Below are 23,247 nucleotides of genomic sequence, written 5' to 3' on the forward strand. Positions count from 1 at the left end.
TAGACCTCTTTCTTTCAGAGTTCCTATAGGTAGGAAGCTACTGAAAATACTGTTTATCCATTCCAATGGGCTTTTTTTTAAATGCTTGATTAATGATCTTTATGTACACTAAGACTGTGTTTTGTTATTTGCCAAGGGTTGTAATAATGCTCAAAAATCCAGGGTCTTGTAGAAGCTCACGGGCAGGGTGTCCTGCAGTTGCCATTTCAAAACAAGGTCTGGGGTTTTTCCTTTTTGTTCATGCGGGTGATACTTGCACCACAAACCCACCGGTTTCCCATCATCTCTGGAAGGAAGAAAAATAACCTGCGATTCAAATCTGATTGTTTTTCAGGCGTGAAAGGGGTGGATTAGGGACAGAATCAGGAATAGATTGAAAGGGAACCAGATGAAGCTAGGAGAAACACATGGGGAGGCTAAGGAGGGACTTGGAGGTGAGGAGGAAGCACAGGCACTGTTCCACTTTGGCAGATGATCGTTAGACAATGTCTCCTTCCCTTGATCTCATTTACAGGTGGTACTTTGGAAAACTCGGCCGGAAAGATGCTGAGCGACAGCTTTTGTCCTTTGGAAACCCGCGGGGTACCTTTCTTATCCGTGAGAGTGAAACCACCAAAGGTAAGATAACGAGTTGAAGACGTTGGCTTGTCATTCAAATCTGTGGATTAGTCAGAGGGGATGAAAGGCTTATCTCTAATGTACGAGGATTTTTAAATGGCACATATCCTCTCTGCCTCGCTAGCAGAGTCCTATTTTCAGTTTCCCCTCCAGGCTCTAGAACTGCAGACAGTTCCGAAAGGACTACAGAGGCTGAAACCAAGGCCTTCCTCCTGAAACAGGGGCTGGGCTGCTTCTCCCCTCCAGGCACACAAGATCACAGAGCGTTCAGAAGTCCTTTAGAATTAGGATTTTCTGAAACTCTTAGTTCCTCAGGCGCCCATCACACAGGTTGTTTTGTTTTGTTTTTTTTCATTTCTTTTGTTTTTTTCCACAACCAAGGACTTCTCTTCCCCCATTTGCTGGCCTTCTCATTATTTAACAACTCATTAGGGCCCACGAGAGGAGCTAGGCCAAGGAAACAGCAGTGGCCTTCTAGCTTGAACGACCAGACTACTGGTTATCTGCTCCTGTGAAAAGTGTTGTGAAGCAAGAATCGGAAGCTCCGTTCTAGAGAAACAGCCCTTAGATTTCTTTCAGTACACGCCACCCCTGACTTGGTGATGCTCTGTGGACAACCCAGACTAGGAGAGCAGTCTTGGCCATGAGCATCTGTGCTTCCCTCATCTTGCCCTGGGGGAGCTGGGTCTACACTGAGTTCACCAGTACAAGTATACTGAATAGACTTCTCGTAGGAAAAAAAAATCCAGGGAGCTTTCATTCCCAACAGTAGAATCATTTTATTACTACTAATATCTTCTGACATTAGCAGGAAAAAATTATTTTCTTCCTGTGTTGCTGAATGGATGTGTGTGTGGTGTGTATGTCTCCTCTTGATAATTATCAATCAGAATACTCTAAGTAAATGAGTCCCCCAAAAAGAAATTGGTGTTCAAAGTGATTGGAGCTGCTGATGCTTTGCACGTCTCCCAGGTGCCTATTCACTTTCTATCCGTGACTGGGATGATATGAAAGGAGACCATGTCAAACATTATAAAATTCGGAAACTTGACAACGGTGGATACTATATTACCACCCGGGCCCAATTCGAAACCCTTCAGCAGCTTGTACAACATTACTCAGGTAAGGTGAATTCTAACTGGCTACTAACCATTTGGATGCTGGAGGGGGGCAGTGAGGAAAGAGTGGGAAAAGGGAAAGTGGTATAGCAAATATATTGCAAAGGCACTAGGAAAGTAGTCTTCTTTGCTGGGCTCTCAAGGTGAGGCTTGGCCGAATAGGTTCTCTCTATTTTTACCTTCACAGTTATTGTTAGTTCCATAAGTTTGTCAAAATACAGATCATCTCGTTCCCCAACTAGAAAGCAATAGGTTAAATTCTAAAAGCTGTTTTTTCGTCTTTGTCTTTAAATCCTTGGAAGTTATCTCTTCCTGCTCCCCTGCAGTATATATCGTTTGGAAGCTGTGAAGGGAAGAAGGTGTGGTCTCTGGGGGAACTCCATCCATGGGGCCTCCTAGAGGGGGTGGTGTGTTCCTACCATCACTTCCCTCTCAGCAGGAAGGGCTGCACATACATATACTAGATGACTTTCACCATCCATTTCTCATGTTCTACTTCCCCATCAATGCTTCTGTTTACTAACTAGACTTAGATGTATATGACCCACAGCTCCTAGAGCTGTTACAGCTATTGTATTAAATTAAACTTTTAAGTAGTAGATCAATCTCTGTCCTAACACCCAGACATCACCATCAGTCTGTTGTTCCTAGAAACATATAATTATTAGGTATTTAGGTGTGTGCTTTGTACATTTTATTAAAGAGGGTGATTGTACATGCAGTTGTTAAAATGATTGCTTTCTTTCCTAGATTAGCAAGTCAACCCCACTATATCAATATATACACACCAGTGGATAGACTTATGCATGTCCAGATAGAGGTCTATAACCCAATAGTTTTTATGTGACCCATATGTACATTTTTTGTTATTCTTTAGGATAATGACAAGACTCCAAAATACTACATGGCTTGACTTCCACTATTGCCCTATGCTCATTCATTTAAAAATATGTGTGTATAATTGTTTAGCACCAAAAAGGCAGTTTTTTTGAAAATGGCACTAAGAAATATCTGTCTATTGATCCTGGGCACTAAAGAGCAAATGAAAAAACATTAACAACACTTGGCAAGCTTGATGATTAGGGGAGGGGGTCACTTTCGTTGGTGTGGATTCTAATGAAATACTTAGGAGAAATGAAGCAAAATATCTCCCTGAGATTAAATGACGTGCTCAAATACCCTCATGTTGTAAGGATCTTTCAAATGCCTAAATATATTTCATTACAGCCAGACATCAGCTGGCTCCCCAGGGCTTGGATCATTTGAAAATATTGTGTTGGAAAGGGCACCTTAATAACATCATAAAGCTGGAAGGAGAGAAGGGATGTGAGGAGCAATAGACACTTTTTAATCTCAAAAAAAAAATCCATCTCGAGACAGATTTGTTTTTATATTGGCTTCTCCCCTTGCTTCTTTCTCTCCCTCACACAATAAAATGCCTTTGAAATATTGACACATAAATAATTTCCTGCCTAAATGTCTGAGAACCTGATTCTGTCAAAAAGAAAGGAATAAAAAGGAACTTGCAGCTGGTTCCTGGAGCAAAGGCAACAGCACTCCATTCTGTGTCCCTGGAGCAGAGGGGCCTCCAGTGGGGCGTGGCCAGCTCAGGCCAGGCTCTCTGCAGCCTTCGTCACTGCCTGAGTCCCTGTCCATTGTCAACGTTCTCACCTGACCCATGTTCAGCTTGGCATTTAGACAATTTCCCCTTATCACTGCTACAGTCTAAAAGACTTTAAAGAGAGAGAGAAGAAAAGGGAAAAATCCTCCAAATAACCTATAAGTGATAATGACTTTTTTCCTTCCTCTTTTTCATAGGAAATAGAGTTCTCTCACATCCTTGAGTTTCTGCAAATTTTAGTTCCCATTCTTTCTCCTTTCAAGCCAGACTCCTAAATTATACATCGGAGACTGTTATAAAGATTTTTTTTTTTAATGGAAGATTTCAAAGAAGCAAGAGTAGCTGACTGTCAGAATAGAGTCAGTTCAAATTGTCAGAGAAATCACTAGAGAAATAGGACCTCTTTTTTCCCTCGCCAGGTGTAATCTCCAACCTTACTAGTTTATAACAGTCTAACGTTCTATACGAGAAGCCTGTACCGAAGCTACAATTTTAAGTATATTCATAGCAAAGAGAGTCCCCACTCCCTTGATATGAGACAGCAGCAAAAGACAGTTGTGCTGACGTTCTGTGGTTCAGATGTACCTTTTGAAATCAGTGGAGGTTATTTGCAGAGTTTCAGAAGACATGTTATTAGCACGCTGGGCTGAAAACATTTTTCTTATTTCGTAAGCACAGACACCAAAGCAGCCTGAACCTGTATCTATGTATAGACTATACTAGACCTGGGTGTACGCAGTCATCAAAATCCAAAACGTCTTCTGTTCTGCCTCCAGAGAGCACATTTCAGTGTGTGGTGTCTAATCTTCCAACACGTGTGTAGTTCTCTGCTGACACAGCACTGTTCTGAGTAACACTGTGCGCTAGCTGGGTTTGTGCCTCTTTAAGTGTTGTTTCACGTGTTTGCTTTTCTCTTCCTCTCCCGCCGCTGTCCTCGCTCCGTCAGAGAGAGCCGCAGGCCTCTGCTGCCGCCTAGTAGTTCCCTGTCACAAAGGGATGCCACGGCTTACCGATCTGTCTGTCAAAACCAAAGATGTCTGGGAAATCCCTCGAGAATCCCTGCAGTTGATCAAGAGACTGGGAAATGGGCAGTTTGGGGAAGTATGGATGGGTATGCCAAGCCTCAGTTACTCTATTACTAGCTTTCTCGTTTGGGGAAGTCCCAAACATCAAAGATGGAAGGTGAAAATAAAGACTTTTTGGCCAGGAAGAGAATATGAATTATGAATAATTTGGATTTTGATTTCAGAATTCTGGTTAAGATTGGCAGATGGCTCAAATGATACTATTATATGAGCCTCAATTCATAAACCAGGAAATGGTACAAGGAATATTCTAGCCTGCACCAAATGCCTTCATTTCCAACTGCAAATGTTGGTAGAATGAACAGTGTCGCCCTAAAGGGCCCGTCACCTCCCATCTTTTGTAGTGCATGCATGATTATGGATTATAAGGACTATGTTTTCTTTATTAATTCCCTTTCCTGTAGAGAAAGCTGATGGTTTGTGTTTTAACTTAACTGTGATTGCATCGAGTTGTACCCCACAAACTTCTGGATTGTCTAAAGATGCTTGGGAAGTTGCACGTGATTCCCTGAATCTGGAGAAGAAGCTGGGTCAGGGGTGTTTCGCTGAAGTGTGGCTTGGTAAGGCAGAGGGCACATTTTGTTTTGGCTGCATCTCAAAGCCAGCTAAAAGGCGATTTTGAACAAACACACACACACAGCTGGTGGGACCAAGATGCTTGACCTGGATGGCTAGATGGCTACAGGCCATTCAGGTTATTCCCTTCCATCCAGCTTCATGTGGTTAATTAAGGCACACAGAACAGAAAACCAGTACAGTAAGAATGATGTTTCCTTTTCCTAAGACATGGGAAGGTAAGATTCTACAGATGGGCTAATGTAGGAAAAGACCATGGGCTTTTTTCCTCAGTAGCCTGGATTTGAATCTTTTCCAGCTGATTAACCATGGGCATGGGGCTTGTTTCATCTCTTTGAACCTCAGTTACCTCATCTGTAAAACTGAAATAATACCTACTTCATAGGATTACCTTGAGGGTGATATGGCATAGTATTTCTCCATGGCAAATGGCAGGTACTCAGTAGACACGCGTTCTTCTCTCTTAATTTGGTTCTCTTTGGCCAGGCCAACTTCTCTGGCCTTCCCCACTGCTTTAAAACACCCAGAAACATCTATCAATAAGGCCACGCTGCTGCTTATGGAATCCTGCTTCTTTCCTAGATGCAATTAAAAGCAACATTACTTAAAAGCAAAAGCATAGGTTGGTACCTGTTGATTTGTGTGGGTGTAGGTACTTAGGTGTGATCTGCATTAAAAGGTTTAATGCAGTTAAAGCACTTAGAATGGAACTTGACAACTAGTAAGTACTACATATAGAGAGAGGGAGAGAGAGACACACACCCCCCCTCAGATATACACATGGATGAGTATGCATATGCCATTATAGTAAGTATTATCATTATTAATATAATCGCTTTCCGAGTCGACTTATTGTGTCTGTCTCTATCTGGAATCTAACCCTCATGTTGTATTTATATGGCCCTTAGCCACCCAATTTATAATTAGATTTGTGAGTCCTAAGGATTTCAATACAGTCATTCATGAAACCAGGAAAAATTAAACTCTGTACAAAAATTTATTTTCAAACATTATGGTTACCAGTTTTAAATCATTACATATGCTGTTATGTTTTCCCCTGAAGATGGAAGGTTATCTAGGTAACCAGGTGATATTAGAGAGGATGATCTCGCTGTTAAAATTTCAGGGATGCTAAAACACACACAGGCCACTTGCTAGTTGTCAGATTTCCCATTTATGTTTAGTGGTCAGTTTTCTATAAGATTTCAATCAACTATTTTTTAAGGCACTTACCCTTTGATAATTTACATTTTTATGGGTCGCATGTTGTGATTATATGAACCATGTTTTTAACAGGGTGACAAGACTTGTTCCAATTTATAGAATCTTTTAGTTCTAGGATTAATTATATTAAGTGTAAAGTTAATTTAATCCAGCCTTCTTTTCCAAATAGAAAATGATATAATCTAACTTAGTAGATTTTTCAGTTTACCTTATAGTTTTAATTCAAAGTCATAGGACTAATAATGGATACACATAGGATTTAGTGGGTTTTTTTTAAATTTTGGTGCTAAAAGAGACTGGAAAGATAATCCAGTTCCATTTCTATATTTTACAGATGAGGTAAATGATGAGGATCATAAACCAGGCTCGCCTCTGAAACTCCTAGATTATTTTACACATGTGAAGTTTTCAATATTTCTTTTCCCTCTTAGCTGCTGTTTAATTTTTCCAGTCTAATAGAAATCATTGTTCCTGTGGCTGACCATCAGTAAACTTGAGGAATTTTCTTTTCGTGGTTGAAGTATTGGCAAGTAGACCAAGAGCTTCTTGCCAATACTTTGGAGCACATTTAGCTCAACTTCTCAAGGACTCAGTCAAGTAGCTCATCCCTAGCTGACAACTGAAAGTCTAGAGGTAATTTCCAAACTTCCTTAGTGTGGTGTCATATATTTTAAAATGGCACACCCCAGAAAATAGGACTTAATGTCATTTCTTCCATGCTCATCCTCCTGTCTAAGGGACGGCTATTGGATGGCCATTGAAGACCAGTCCTGTTCTAACCCCTAGACGTTCATCCTTATAAAGAAGTATCCAGAAAGTACCAGTGATCTAATGTACTACATGCTAAGTAAATATAATTAACATCCTGTGTATTATCTATGAAAATTGTTTAGGGGATAAATCCCAAGAATTTTCATCACAAGAAAAAAATTTATTTGTGTTTAAGTTTGTATCTATCTGAGATGATGGATTTCACTAAACTTAACTGTAATAGTCACTCCATGATGTATGTAAATTAAATCATTATGCTTTACAACTTAAACTGATACAGCGCCATATGTCAATCATATCTCAAAAACTACTAGAAGGAAAAAAAATGAAGTATCCAGAGCTTTTGATACAAATTTGTGATCACGTGGCTGAACCAGAAAAGGAAAGTGATATATATCAAAATGTGAAAAATTTTTAAATAATTGTAAACCATGATATAGCCTATAAGTAAACACATTTTTTCCTGTTGAAAATACTTGACAGAGTTCTTGCATTTGATTGTCTTTGTTCAACAACAACAACTCTATTAAGTTTTCTTTAAAACTATTCATTAAAAAAGTTTTTTTCCCATCCAAAGAGGATCTTTGGTTTGACTTAATATTGTGGGGTGTCTGCAGGTACCTGGAATGGAAACACAAAAGTAGCCATAAAGACTCTTAAACCAGGCACAATGTCCCCTGAATCATTCCTTGAGGAGGCGCAGATCATGAAGAAGTTGAAGCACGACAAACTGGTCCAGCTATACGCCGTGGTGTCCGAAGAGCCTATCTACATCGTCACCGAGTACATGAATAAAGGTTGGACTGGGCCTCTCGGGCTCCCCCTCATAGGGACCTGCAGGCTTGTCTCAGGGAGGGAAATGGAGCTGCCTGCCTGCCTTTTCCCTCCTTCCTCCATGAGTCACGCATTCTTTGTCAGGAAGCACAAACTATGTGCTCACTGGCGAAAACGCTGTACGAACAGACAGTGACCTTGAGTTTGACCCCAGATTCCTTTGCATGCTTTTGCACACGTCAGGATTTCCAGCTCCTCTCCATAACTGAAGTAATTCACTTTTAGTATCGGAGTGATCAGTGCATGCGTGTGTAGTCATGTCTGACTCTTTGCAACCCCATGGGTTGTAGCCCACCAGGCTCCTCTGTCCATGCGCTTTTCCAGGCAAGAAGACTGGAGTGGGTTGCCATTGATACAGAGGGCTATAAAAGTTTGCTGTTATTTGGAATGCCACAGCTTATGTTAAAAATTAAATTTTTTTCAAACAAAGATATGAGGCTATACAGTTTTCAGGTATTCATCTCTCCTGCCTCATTCCCACCACCTTTGTCTGTCTTGAGTCCCCCACTCAAGACACCACAACCTTGACCATGTTGGAAACCCTCATCAAGGGTGAGTTTTTTTTAATCACATCGGTTCAAAACTTGTTTTGCAGTAAAATTTTGTTTGAAAATGCCTTTTTGTGTACAGAAGCATAAAAGTAAGAAATTGTGTTATGAACGGTTTTGTGGCATACACAGCTTAACCAGCTTAATAATAAATTACTTTCTTACAAATTTTTTTTAAATTAAATATTTTTGCAAGGCTGAACAATTAACATCAGACACTGAGCTCTGGGTTAAGTTTAGCCTCCATCTTTTCAACACCTTTTTTTTTTTCTTCAGCTCTCTTCTTAAACATCCGATGTAGAAAGACATGCTTTTAAAGAGCACATTATATTCTCATTCTTTTTCTCTCTCTCTTTGTCTTTCTAATCAAAGCAATATTGTTGGGGATAAGACCACAGATCACTTTGTTTTGGAAAAATAGATGAACCAAACAAGAAACAGCCTTAAAAGGCAACGCATTGTACATCAGATGACACCAGTACAATTTTTCCCTTTCCCCGTACTTTCTATTAAAATATATTTGGAATTATTCCCTGGCAGATTGTTTGTCCTTTGTATTTGGTTATTTGGTAAATAACTTTGTGATTAAAGCATGAAAAAAAATACCCAGTGATGACATGAACCTCTAGCATCTGCCCATGACTGCTTCAGCCCCAGTGTTCATTCTGAGCTCCTTAGGCGGAGTCATCACACTGGCTGTGAAGCTCCAGCCTTTGGTTTCAGGTATCTTTCAAGTCCTGATTGGCCATGATCTAACGTGAGGAGCCACCTACCCCAACCCTGTATTCCTCAGATACCCTTTTCTTGATTTAAAAATCTGTCAATAAGCTGAGCCACTGATTGTACACTTTACTATATGTCGGAATCACCTAATACAGGGGTCCCCAACCTTTGAGAGCTAATGTCTGATGATCTGAGGTGGAACTGATGTAATAATAATAGAAATAAAGTACACAATAAATGGAATGTGCTTGAATCATCCCTAAAGCATCTGCCACCCCCAAGTCCATGGAAAAATTGTCTTTAAAGAAGCTTGTCCCTGGTACCAAAAAGACTGGGAACCACTGATCTAATGGGCTTCTCAAAATATAAGTTTCTGGGCCAAAACTCCCAAGCATCTGATTCTGTAGATGTGGATGGGTTCTGAGAGTTTGTGTTTCCAACTGGTTCCCCAGAGATTGCCGTTCTTGCTGGTCCGGGACCAAGTATTGGGAACCACTCATCTGGGCACTGTTTTCTCCACATCACTCTTGAGCGGGACTGTCGGGAGTGAGATTGAAGTGGTGCAGCCTTTAATCTCATTTAAGGCTGCTTCTTATGAAGTCCTGTTTCTTCTAGCTTCATCCCATTTTTGTTGTCCTTAGAATTGGAGTCACCACTGTTTACTTTTAAAAGGTAAAACTGCAGCCTCCAGTGCACAGTTTTTTTTCTGCCCAGTTTTTATGTGTGAACCTTGTTTTCACTGATAGCCTCATTTCCTCTGATTACCTCATTCCTTCTGATAAGAAAACCAAATACAGCCCTTCACTGGGAATTTTGACCTTTCAAAGGAAATCAAAATGACTTTATGTTTTCTTCATAGGAAGTTTACTCGATTTCTTAAAAGATGGAGAAGGAAGAGCTCTGAAATTACCAAACCTTGTGGATATGGCAGCACAGGTAGGCCCTCGATTCCTGCCTTAGATTTACAAGTGAGTGAGTACTGTGGAGTCACGTGTAACGTGCATTTCCCTGGTCTACGCAGGTTGCCGCGGGAATGGCGTATATCGAGCGCATGAATTACATCCACAGAGACCTGCGGTCAGCAAACATTCTCGTGGGGAATGGACTAATTTGCAAGATCGCCGACTTCGGATTGGCCAGGTTGATCGAGGACAATGAGTACACGGCAAGACAAGGTGGGCGCTTGAATGAGGAAGGCTCGTGATCCTATCTTGCACGTCCCTTCCCTCCTTTCCTCCAGAAAATATTCAGAATGTCATTCTTCAGCTGGGTTTTTCCTTCTTATCTGGCAGGAATCTGGCTGCACTGCAGATGGGAGACCGTAGTGGGTTCAGTTGGTGTATGAGATGTTGCTTTTTCATGCGCGAGTGTCCACTGATGTCCCCCTGGTTTGTGCCACCCTCGTGCCTGCATCCAGGCTCGGAACCCTCTGACTTTCGAGGAGAGGGTGTGGAAGGCCAGGAGAGCAGTCAGGAAGCCACTCATCATTCTGTCAGAGTCTCAGCCAAAACAGAAGGCACTCTCATTGGAGAATTTAATAAAGGAGTTATTTGTGACAGCGCAGGCAGGGTTTAAGAAAACCAGCAGGGCGTGATGCGGCCTTCCAGAGCTTGTAACAGCTCCAGAACTAAGAACGAGCAGCTATGCGCGGAGACCACCACTGGCTGAGACAGGCCTCTGGGGAAGTCACGCCCAGGCTCACTCTTCAGCCCTCCTACAGGTCTCCTGCCAAGCCCAACTAGAGCCAGCAGTCAGAGGAGCCGCTGACAGTCCAGACTGGCCCCGAGAAGGGAGAAGACAGGTAGAGAGGGGATCTAGAGGGCCAACAGGAGAGAACAAGAGTCACTCGAAAAGCTCTACTTCCTTGAATCATCCCCCTCCATTCCACCATTTCAGAAGATTTATAGAAATCAGCCTCCAGATAAAATATATCTCAAACCAACAGCCACTCCAGTGGGACAACTTTTCAGGTTCTTCTAGAGTACTAGACTGGGGAGAAGGAATTCCCAGGGTTACTTCCTTTCTTCCAGAACTTTACACAGTGGTCAAAGGGTAAATGTGTGGAATTAAGTGTGCAGTTTGCAATGGAACGTAGGCTCTTCGTGGTGAACACAACGTGTGAAAGAAGAGGGGTCAGCTTCATTGTTGTTCTTAACCAAAACCCAGTCATTCTGAGCAAGGCTGAGCAATGACTGGAATAGGTTACAGGGTGGTGTTATCTACTGGAGGTTATAATGGTTAGCTCTGTGCTTCTTCTTTCTCGTCTTCTTTTTTAATTCTTTCATTTCATGCCAGTTTTTCCCTCCTTTTATCCTTCTTGGCAGTCTCAAGAGATGAGGGGAAAAAAATGCTAAACTAAGACCCTGCCTCGTACAGATACTGTCCAAAGGCTAAATTACATGTTGGTCAGACAGCTCGGCTATTTGAATTTCCCCAACATGTGGCAGTTCTTGTCCTGGAGCCAAAGGCCGACACATTAAGCATGCCCATTCATCACACACGTGCACATGTGCATATGCACACACACACACACAGTGCAGGGCCAGATGGTGTGCCGTATCACTAATCAAAGGCACGTGGGCAGCTTTGATTGGCACTGCAGTCCAGAGAGGACTGTGGGCACGATTTTGAGTCAGGATGAGCTGAGAGGGTCTGAAGTGCCCCCGGGTCTGAGACCTGGCCCTAAATGAGAGAGTTTACCCTGAGGCAAACCTGTCAGATCCCAGCTCACAGACCCAGAAGGAGAGGCAAGCGGGTGAAGGTTGAGAGACATGAATCTTTGGTTTAGGAAGGAGTGAGTCGTGTCAGCATCCTTCCGTGTGTGAGTGTTTTGGGGCTGGAGGGAGCAGTTCAGGATTTGTTTCTCCCATTCCCCCCAGGCTCTGGACTCTCTGGGATTTGTCATTAGCACCCTTGAGTCATCAATAAATGAGAACGTTGCAGGGCCTGAAGCCCGAGCGTGCTGGCAGGGGTGCCGTTGACAGGGCTGGGTGTTTAGTTCATGGGGTGAGATGCCCAAGCTGTGGCCCTGGGTGATTGGCGTCTGGGGGAAGGCACGTCAGGAGCCCTCGCTGCAGTCCCCTCAAAGTGTGCTGCCGCTGTGGAGCAGGGCTGTGCGGCTTCCCTGAGCCCCAGCCCTCCCGTCCTGCCTTCCTCCTGATTGTCTTCCTGGTGGTGTCCGCTCCAGCTCCATCACCTTCCCAGATGTTGTCCTGATGCCTTTCAGAGGGCCAGCTTCACACCCTGAATTTCCAAATAGAATATTCCACCCTTCCCTCTTCCAATTCTTTTTTCTTCTCTCTTCCCTTTTACAAGTATCTTCTGTGTGCTAAGTCGCTTCAGTCATGTCCAGCTCTTTGCAACGCTATGGACTAGAGAATTAAACTGGGGAGGGAAAAACAAAGACTGGGGCCCTGGGATTGGCCAGGAGAATAAAAGAAATGTTGCAACAGAGGATAAAGAAGGAGCAGGGGTGTTTATAGGAAACCTACCCAGTGCTAGGTCCAAGCGGGCAAATGTGAGGAGTGGAGTGGGAAAGATGGATACAGGCTCAGAGAGGCTGAGTAACAGACAAAGTCACACAGCTAGTCAAAGGGCAGAGTCAGCATTTGGATTCAGGCATGGCTGGTCCTATTGCATCCACCCTCTTATGCTATGCTGACTGCCTCTCATCAGGACAGTGATTGAAAGAAGAGAAAAATTTTTAAATTGAGAGGATTAGTCATAAGCTCCTTTTCCCCTTTATTTTATAGAAGCACTTTTAAGAGGCACCTTCTAAAGTGCATGTGAGGGGAGATGGAAGACCTTCATCTGCCAGCTCCAGGTCAGCCCAGCTGTTTACAGAACACCTCCAGGGGTCTGCCCTGTGCCCAGGCCGCTTTACGAGGCAGGAAGGGCCCAGTGTGTATCCACTGGCATGCTCTGCAGATGGCATGCGTGCTTCATGCTGAAGTTTCTGCGGGGAATTAGTCAGTGCTTCCAGACAGCTGCTCCGTGTGCCTGAAAATATTTACAAGCCCGGTTTTATGTTCCCCACAGGCCTCAGCCAGGCCACATCTTGTTTATGGAAGTGTGGGCAGTGTTGAGAAGCCTGTGCCGATCACAGGTATTTTCAGACTGTGGGTGACTGTTGTTTCTCAACACAGTGGTGAGGTTCCCATCTAAAGGCTCGCTGAAATGTCTTTCCCTCCTCCTATCTGGTGGATGAGCTGGCATGTCCCCAGGCACCTGCAGAACTGGATTTGGGACCTGAGTTAAACAGCCACTCCTGAGTTCCTTTGTCCTCCCCTCCCTGCCCCACTGGATTGTAAGCGGCAGCCCCGTATCAGGGAGAAGGTCAAGACCAGGCCCAGAGCTGGGGAGGGTGGTCCTCTGCCAGTAGCATTCTGGAGGCAAATAGCAATCATTTGGTATTGCTCATTTTCTTACCTCTGCATGTCCCCCAGTGACAGCAGTTAGGTCTTCTGTCCAATCTGGATCTCCAAGTAATGGCAACCGTCATTATTCGAGTGCCCTTCAAAGTGAAGGGGCTTTGATAGGAGCTCCTGAGCTAAAGAAGCCAGACTGAACCGGGGCAAGCTGCCAGCATGGAGTCAGACAAGATCTGAAACCCACCCCATCACCCACCAGCTCTGGGGCCTCAGCACATTACCTAACTTTTCCACACCTTTGCTTGCTTGTCTGTAAAGTGGAAACATACTTTCCCTGTTTTGTGCTTTCGTTTTTGCAAAGATTAAGTGAAACAGCACATGTAAATTGTTTAGCACAGTACCTGGCATGTAGCAACTGGTAAACAAAAAGGACTCTTGTTATTCTGTCCTGGACAAGATTAAGTTCTTGAGAAATAAACAAATTCCAGATTGGCCAGAGACACGTGGAAAGGCTCAGCCATCATCTGGGAAAGGGAGAGAGGGATCAGAGCTAATTCCCTGTGGTCAGATATGAGTGGTCATGATGATGCAGTTGCCAGCAACAGGCGTGAGTGAGTCAGGAAGAAGGTTTTCTTTTCCAAGAACAAGGGTGAGTTTGGTTTGGTTTGGGATTTGTTGAGCTTAAGGTAGTTGTGGCCAAGTTCGATGTCCAAGCCCAGAGAGGTCAGTGGGGGTGCCCTCACCCGGTCCCATAGCCACGGGTGCTCACCTCCGAGGACTCCTCCCCACATCACCACCCCTCAGCCAACCACGGCTTCTCACCCGCATGCTGCCTGCACCCTCCCTTGAGGTCTGATCACAGCCCCTCCTGCCACCAGTTCCCCAGAGGTCCCACACAGACAGACCATGAGAGAATTCTTGAAAAAAAGTTTCTTCCTGAGCTTTTAGGAAGCTTGGTGCTGACGAATACTGATTTAAACCTAACAAGCTCAGATAGACATAGCTTACGTATCAGAATGATTTGCTTTTGTGGTCACATTTTTTTTTTATTGAGTCATAATATATGTACAATAAAATGAATAGGTCTGAAGTATACAACTCAGGGAATTTTTACATATGGGGATGCCCTTAAAATTACCCACAGATGAGGATACAAACACTGGCAGCCCCCTAAAGACCTCATCCCCTTCCAGACAGTCAGCACTCCCAAAAGTAGACCCTGTTTTACTTCTGCCACCAGAGATTCCTTTTCCCTGTAACTGATCTTCATATAAACAAATCATTCAGTACCAGTCTTTTGTGTCTAGTTTCTTCTGCGTCATTGTGAGATTCATCCATGTTGCTGCATAAAACAGTAGGTCCTTCCTTTTCTTTGCTGAGTAGTATTCCATTTACAGATAGATTCACATATCCATTCTCCTGGTATTTCTAACTGAGAGACTTTATGAAATTAGCTGCTGTGGTGGTGCTCATGTCCTCCTCTCTTCTGGGTATAGTTCTAGTAGTGGAATTGTTGGTCTTAGGACAAACCGGTACTGCCCAGCAGGTTTTGTGGCCTTATCTTTAAAGATAGAATACACAGTCCCTGTGTTGTATAGGGTTTTACTTCTCTTTAGGCCACTAAGGCAGCATGGTGAGGCTGTGGAAGCTGTGGCTGGCAGTCAGGAAGCCCGAGTTTGAACTAGCTATTTCTTACAAGGTTGGTGTGTCCCCAGGCAAATCAGTTAACCTTTCTGAGCCTCATTTTTTAGCATCCGTAAAATGGAGATAATAAAAATAATTACCTCACATAATTAGTGTGAAAATTAAACGGGCTGTCTATAAAAGCTGTTGGAGGGTTGTGAAATATAAACCATTCTTGTAACCCGAACTTTTTGTGTGTGATGTACATTTGCCTTGAAAGAGGTCTTTATTTTCTTAACTAAAAATTCTTTTTAAGGAAAAAGCTAGTAAGGAACAGTAAAGAATAATTATTCTTGTAAGAAAAATAATATATTTCTTTTTTTACAGCCAATTCCATTGGTCCGGGCAGGTGCCATTTGGTTTATCTGCATGCCCAAGGGCCCCTCTGCACACAGCTGAGAGTTGGTGGTCTACTCACCAGCCTCTCCAGCAGTTTCGTTTTTTCTCGGATTTGCCTTCTCTGTTGAGAACTGTCCCTACCTCCATTATTTTTGATCTTGTCAAGTCTGAGCATCTGATGGACATTCTCAGCAGTGTCACTGATGGTTGTGCATGTGTGTGTGCACGCGCACACCCACATGCATGTGCAAACATGCATTCCAGAGATGGCAGGGACTGGATTGGTTTAGCGTGTGACCCATGAAATCAAGTTATCCTGATGTGAGCATTAGCATCACTGCTGATGAGTTGTGAGGCCTTGGATGAGTTACTTAACCTCTCTGAGCCTTTATTTCCTCCTCTAAAAACAGGGATGATAATAGTTATCTATATCAGAGAATTGTTGTATGGCTTCCCTGAGAACATACAGAAAACACTTAGCGCAAAGCAGATGCTGAGCTGACAGTTGTATAATTTTAGTTACTAGTAGTAGCAATAGTAACATCACTACTGTTGATCCACTGGGGTGTTAATAGTGTTCTTTCTCCCTTTCTCCTTTCCCCGCCCAGCCCAGTCTCTCTCTTTCTCTCTCTCTCTGTCTCACACACACACACATACACACACACACTCTCTCTCTCTCTCTCTCTCTCTCTCTCTCTCTCTCTCTCTCTCTCGGTCTTTCCCTACCCCCTCCATCAGGGTCTCTTGCAAAAAGGACCTGCCTATTTAACCCTTTCTTCTCCTGATTTGAATCATCACAAAGATGGGAATTTAGAGTTGCTCTGTGTTTTAGGTTTATTTGGGGTTTGGGGGTTTTCTGGGGTTTTTTAAGGTCTAAGTTAATGACAGGATCGTTGCTGATAAAGCAAATGTCAAAACCCTGTTTAATCTTTAGACCTTTGGAATGTACGGAAACAGGAGCATTTAGGACTTTGTATAAAACCTGCTGTAGGTTTTGGTTTATGTATTAAATAGAAGAAAAATATGTCTCTTCAAATGAGGGTTTAGGTTGAATAGATTATTATCTGGAGGAAAACTCCCATATAAATTAGACTGCAAAGAATTCATAATTGTTGCAGTTTTCATGTTAATTATTTCATGTTAAAAAATTGTTGCTGCATAAATTAACACATTCTTTCATGGAGAACATATTTTAGAAAGATTTGTTACTTTAATAACTCTTTGTGTATTAGAAATCCCAGATGCCTGTACTAATTAAATATAATCAGATTTTGGATTCAAAAAGCACAGTAGCCATTTAACACAAACAAGCAGGCAGCTAGGTTGACAAACACAGTCAGGAAGAAGCAGATCCCTGTTTCTTTCAGATTTTGTATTTCACCATTCAGAACTGTGAATTCAATTCCTGTCCTTCCTTTGTACTGCCACGACTGGGGATTATCAGACTCAGAACGCCAGCTTTCCAGCTCAAGGGCTCCTGCAGAATTATTAATCAGCCTCTTCTGAGGCCCCTGTAATCCGGAGGCAGATCAAGGCTGATCTCGCTGCGAGATGCCCTCCCTGCTCCCGCCGGCACATGCGTTTCTTGTTCTCTGTCAACAACAGCATTGCCATTCCCACACAGTGTGCTGTGACCTGAACAGCAAATGTCAGGGGAAGAGGAGGGGGATGAAACCCTTTTAATTTTTGAATTTAATCTAATTCTTCCCGTGCTAGAGAAGCAAATCATCCTTTGACAAAAAGCAAACCCTTTCCAGCTCAGCTATTGTTTTAAGCACGGAGCAGGAAGCTTATTTGTTTGAACTGACCGTGCCGCTGGGCCTCGGTCAGGGTCGCCGGTCCCGGGGGTGTCTGCTGAGAGCCCAAGGCTCTCCCCGCAGAACTCCCTGCCCTCGGCCAGGCCCTCCCAGCCCTCCTTCCTGCTGTTGCTGAGAGAGCTGCGTGCCGGAGCCCAGCCTGGTTCCAATCAAGCCTCCCAGATTCCGAGTTTGGTGCACTTCCGTCACAGGCTGAGAGAGCCTTCATTTGTATTCCGCCCCCGGCGGCCGGGCTTCCACCGGCTTTTCCGAGAGGGGCGCTTTGTTTATCTGCGCACCCACCGGGGAGCCCCGGGGTCAGGTTCTGCGCTGCGGGGAGCGGTCAGGCTGCCCGAGAGAGGCTGATGGGTGGGGCAGATCGTGCTTTCCTCTGAAAAGGGACGCGGGGCAAGCCAAAGACTAAAAGGAAAGGAAAACTCACCTCTGCCTCCCCCACTGTCTCTTTTAAAATTAAAACTGTTTGCTGGGAGGACACGGATTCATTCCTTCCATCCCCATAGCCTGGCTGCTCCCTGACTCTTCACCTGGGGGACAGAAGGGAGGGGACTGACGGGCCTGCTGTAAGCCCCAGTCACCAGAGCTCAGCTTGTCTGAATATCTTTCCTCTTCTCTGCGCTGGGCGGTCACGTTTTGTATTCCATATGGGTCGGTCTCTCTCTCTCTCTCTCCCCCTCCTTTGTGCTGTCTTGAGCAGAGCAATTTGGCAGTTGTTTCTGAATGGTCAGAGCAAGTCCTTGGTTTGTGCACCCACGTTCCTTAGTAATCATCAAGAAGGAAGCAGATGGTCACCCTCTGTGATTTTAAAGTGTGTAAATAGACACTACAGACTGCCATCAAATATCAAGAATGTCACTTGGCTTCCTTGTCTTGCTTTGCTGACAGAGGCACTCCTGCGTTTGCATCATTCTGATAATCAGGGACAGCCAGTGCATGTGAAAGCTGTCCAGTGTTTTGGAGGAGGGTACACAGCAGCACGGGGCTGGTCTCCCCAAAGGCACAGGCGGGGGCTGGGGGAGTGGTGTGGAAAAGCACCCCAAAGTGGTTATCGTCTTCTATACATCCTCTCTTCCTTCCGTTTCTTCCTGACTCCCATCCAGACCCTTGGTATGACCACCAGCTGTTTCTGAGCAGTATCTCCAACCCGTGTCCCTTGCCGCCTAGCAGGCTTTGTGACATGATGTCAGACTGACCCAGGCCCACTGCCCCTGCTAGGGGTAACCAGATTCTTGAGATGACATCTGTGTTGAGCTCAATTTCAGACGTGTGTTTTTACTTCATTCTGAATTCTCACCACCCTGAATGGCAGCATACAGTTGCTTCCAGAGCATTACATGCAGCTTTATTGCCTTTTGTTCTAGAGAAAAGACCCCAGATACAGTCTCCATCATACCCAGAGTGTGAGTCAGAGATTTAGTTCTACCTTTGCCTTCCTGTAGTTCTTGGAAAGCTGGAAGTATCATTGGAGTTATTCAGCATTCTGGTGTTCTAGAACAGCAAGCAGGGGCCCTCCTTTCTTCAGTTCCACCCAAGATAATCACTTCCACAAGTCCCAACCACCTCCCCTACACACACACACGCACATACATACACACACATTCAGCACTTCAGGCAAGTCTTTTCTTTGTTTGTTTTTTGGCCGTGCTGGTGGCATGCAGGATCTTAGTTCCCCAACCAGGGATTGAACCTGTGCCCCCTGCAGTGGAAGCACAGAGTCTTAACCCCTGGACCAGCAGGGAAGTCCCAGGCAAAGTCTTGTGGATGAATCTTAGATCTCCTCCCTGAGAGCACGGGGACCAGACAGCATGATTTCAGGAGATGCTGGTTAACTTCATTCTTTGCTTTTGTGTTGCCAGTGAGAGTTCTCCTGAGTTGTCATTGGTCAACCTTGGGAGGAAAGTGATGGGAGAAGGCAAGCGTCCTTCCTTCCCCTTCTGGCTCCCCCATAGGTTTGTAGAAGAAATGTCACTGCCTCCTTTCTGTTCTCCTCCATGTAAGGCACTCCCGCCCTTCTACAGTTCACTTGCCTTCCCATCCCTCCTCAACTGCAAGACACCAGGACCGGTTCCTTACCTCCAGCCTCATCCACCATCCTCCCAGGTGGCTGGGCTTGCTCCCCGTGACCTCTGATTGTCCTGATTAGGCTTTTAATACACGCTGATGGATGTTCTCCTCCTTCTTGTCTGGTCCTTGGCCTGGGGCTCCCCTTAGAACTTTGTTCATGCCTTTCAGCGTGACTATTCCTTCCTGGATTCAGCCACACCAGACTTTGGTTCAGTGCCTGGCTAAGCAGCCATCATGTTTACAGCATCTTCAGGCCCTGCCTCTGGTCCTGGGTTCTTGTCTTCCTCCCCCAAACTTGGTCTTCCTCCACCCACAACCTTCCTCCACCCACTCCTCCCTTCTCCCCACCTCCTTCCTTCTCTAACACCCCACTGACCGTTATGCATTTCAAATAGAATAGCATCTCAGCCCATTGTACCATTTACTTTTCCTTTATGTTTTTTACACATGGTGCTAAAAACCTTATGAACCTAAAGTAGAAATTAAAACAGAATGTGTCACCAGGAATAACAGCTGTATTACCCCAGACACGTTTGGGAAATTTCGAAGTCATTCCTATGGCCTGGTGTGAAAATTCTAAATTTTGCTTGGGCATGTTTTATTGGGTTTGACATCATCATTTTGTTTGAATAACCACGAAGTTCCAGGTCAGATCAGCTTTGATTTTACCTCTTTCACAGGATATCCTGTCCAGGTCCCCCCTTGTTACCACCCGCCCCTGGCCCGCCCCATGCCCCACCAACCATGTGATCAGCTTCCTGTTATTGGCATAGATCATGCTTTCTTTTATTCTCCAGGGTAACTTTAAAGTTGAAGTACTTCACATTATTTAATATTGGATATAATAGCTTGCAGAGTTTGCTGCTTTATAACTAAAGAGGGTTCTGGATGGATCTTTGGTTCAGAAAAACTGTGTCTGTTGTTGATACAAATGCCTTTCTTCCTTACAGATGCTTTTAGGGCACCATTCGTAGTCTCTGGAGGGAGGGTTTGGCTGCTTTTATTCGCCACTGGCTTTGCCTTCTCCACTTAGGCCCAAGTTTTCAGCCAGAGGGGATGGAATTGGCCTGGTCACCAATAGGAAAAAAAAAAAAAGGCTTGAGAGTCCAGGTCTCCAGTAAGAGCTGGTAATATGAGCTGGGGCCCACCCAGGCCTGTCCTGGTCCCAGCCTGGAGCTCCAGGAAGAATAGAGGGTCCCATCGCAGCATCCCGTGTGGCTGCCCTGTGTGTGTCCTCTTTCCCTCGCTCCTGAGCCCTCTTCTGCCTGAAGCCAGAGCCACAATTAGCTCTGTGGGGTTTCTCTGTGAGCTCTGTCCCCAGCTGCCTGGAATGTCCTAGGGCAGGAGGTGGCTCCTGCTTGGTTTCCCCGGAGTGCCTCCGGCAGTGCTGGGGACTCCTGGAGGCTGAGTGAGTTCTCAGTGATTGACTGCTGAGTATATGGGCTTTTTTTCATCCTCTTTCCCTCTCATGAAGTTTGGAGAGCTTTGGCTGGCCTCATGCAACTCAGTGCCTTTGCGTTAAGATCCAAGGAAGATACTAGCTAGCATTTATTTAAATATTGTGAGGTGCCAGATGCTGCGCTGAGCCCTTTGCATTATTTGTAATTCTCCTCACAACAGCAGCAGCAGCAGCAGCATCACAGCCTTGTGAGATCCCGGTTTACAGACAAGGAGACTGATACTTAGCAGGCTTTTAAATAGTCACCCAGCAAAACCAGTGTGCACACCCAGGTCTGCCTAACTCTGGGGCCCCTTTCCCTAATGACTGCCTTGAGCCTTCCAGAAATGACCACTCCAGCCCAGCCCACAGTTGGGCCTCTTTGCATTGTCACAAAAAATATTTGCTCCCTGTTTTCTGGCCGACTTTCACACCCTTAGTGCAGGGGGCAGACTGGGAAAGTGAAAGTCCCTGCGGCCTTCAGTTGAGCATCTGAAATGCCACCACCGAGGGCCTCAATGCACCAAGATGCATAAAGTACTGTAACTAAATCAGGTAAGAACTGTTTCTTTTTAAGATGGAAGAAAGCAGATTTCCTAGCCCAAAAGGACCTTCATTCACTTGATCGGGGCCTGGGAGGTTGGGATGAGCCATCCTGACCTAATGAAATTTAGCTGGTCATCCTGTTTTCACTTAAAAACCAAGAGCCTTCGGTCAGACTGTCCTGGAGTGCAGTGAGGAGGCTCTTATTCTTGTAACTCTAAGGGTGAAAATAATTGTTTGTTCCGCAGCTGTATTGTGTCACTGTTTTTTGTTTGGTTTGATTAAATAAAGGAAGAGAATCTCTGTGGCCATCAGAGTGTTGGAGAAATTGCTAGGTTGACCCTTTAACCAGTTAAAGCATTTATTGAGCAGTTGCTGTTTAACCAGCCTTAGGCAAGGTACTGTGAAGGAACAGCAGCATAAAACAGGGGCTCCAGCCTCAAATGATCTCCATTCTATTTAAGGAGAGGCAGAATAACTAGGAGAGAGACACACTGGAAACAGGATGTAGCAGTGGGGGTTGAGTGTTTGGGCTCTGGAGCCAGACTCCCTTGGTTCAAATCCCAGTTCCACCATTTATGTGCGTCCTTTGGCGTATCATTTTACCTCTGTTCAGTTTTCTTGTCTGTAGAACAGAACTGTAATCGGTATCTGCCTCATATGGGTAAAGCACTTAGCATGATGCTTGCCACTTACCAAGCACTCAATATATGCTTAGCTGTTGTGGGAGCTTCTAACGTCAAGCTTTATTAAACTTGTTTATCACACTGGCTCCAGGAGCATGGGTGAGCTCAGTGAAGACTGGAGTAGTCACAGGTGACTTGAAGCAGGTGGGGCTTGAGCTGAGCAAGCTTTAGCTAAGCAGGTAGAAGGCGAGACAACGTTTAGAATATGTTAATGTAGAAGAGGCAAGTTCATGATCATGCCAAGTGCAGGGTACAGGAAAGCGAACTAGACTAGATTTAACCATGGGTTTGGGGCAGAAAGAACCAAAGTTGAATAGATATGTGGGTCCTAGACAACTGGGTGGGAGATTTTGATTTAATGCAGTGGGGAGCCCACTGTGTGGTTGTGGGGGAGGCTGGTATGGACATTACGAAGCTGAGGCTTAAAACTGTTAATTGGAAAAACAATGAGCTGAAGGCCGGGCACCATAGGTCGAGGTCTAAACAGAGGGATGAGGACCTAAACCAAGTTTTGGCAGAGAACCTATACAGGAAAGGGAAAGTTTGAGAGGCTTGTCAGAGAGGGAAGCAAGATGCTTAGTGATGGGTTAGATAGTGGGTTTAAGGAGAAGTCCCAGCCAGCTTTCAAGTTTTTTCACCTTGAAGCCTGGCAGAGTGGGGTCTGATTCCCAGAAAAGGGATACTAAAAAAAAAAGAGCCTCTGCTTCCTAGAATATTAAAGTACGAATCAACTTTGTCAGCCATCTAGGAAAATTTTCCACCTACAAGAACTTCTTTTATAACAAACTGTCTTATTCATAGTAAAATGATTTAATGAAAAATAAATTTAAATTCATAGTTGACACATTTGAGATAAAGTTGGGACATCCTAGGGGCTCTGTCCCTTAGACACATGCAAATCGGGAACCAAGGCTTCAGATGAGAGACAAAGTTTCTCCAGTGTTTACCCCCACTGTTCACACAGAAATGCTGGGCAGGGTTAATCCTGAGAGAGGCCTGCTTCCCCAGGGAATGAGCAAAGAGAAGGGTCTATAGCCCTGAGACCTCTGAGACACTTAAAGAGAGGGAAACTGAGGAGGAACCTACAGCAGAGGCAAGAGAAATGCCTAGAAAGAAAGGAAGAGCATCAGGGAAGAATAAACTCAGAAAAGATTGCTCATTTCTCATAGGACTGTTTGAGCTTTACCAAGTG

The 23,247-nt window shown here is 44.5% G+C and overlaps 1 protein-coding gene across 4 annotated transcripts in view; it reads left to right on the forward strand.

Moving 5' to 3' along the window:
• The window catches only part of FYN (FYN proto-oncogene, Src family tyrosine kinase), a 219,229-nt gene that overhangs the window by 176,418 nt on the left and 19,564 nt on the right, over positions 1-23,247 (forward strand). For 3 of the 4 annotated variants that reach the window (XM_040238472.1, XM_040238474.1, XM_040238473.1), the window contains 6 exons: positions 515-618; positions 1,591-1,740; positions 4,304-4,468; positions 7,631-7,810; positions 9,978-10,054; positions 10,140-10,293. In XM_040238472.1, the coding sequence (XP_040094406.1) occupies positions 515-618; positions 1,591-1,740; positions 4,304-4,468; positions 7,631-7,810; positions 9,978-10,054; positions 10,140-10,293 (830 nt within the window). Of the gene's footprint in view, positions 1-514; positions 619-1,590; positions 1,741-4,303; positions 4,469-4,846; positions 5,003-7,630; positions 7,811-9,977; positions 10,055-10,139; positions 10,294-23,247 lie in introns of all 4 variants that reach the window. The other variant, XM_040238475.1, reaches the window with a different exon arrangement.

This window comes from Oryx dammah, unplaced genomic scaffold (assembly GCF_014754425.2).
Source record: "Oryx dammah isolate SB20612 unplaced genomic scaffold, SCBI_Odam_1.1 HiC_scaffold_4, whole genome shotgun sequence".
NCBI lineage: Eukaryota > Metazoa > Chordata > Mammalia > Artiodactyla > Bovidae > Oryx > Oryx dammah.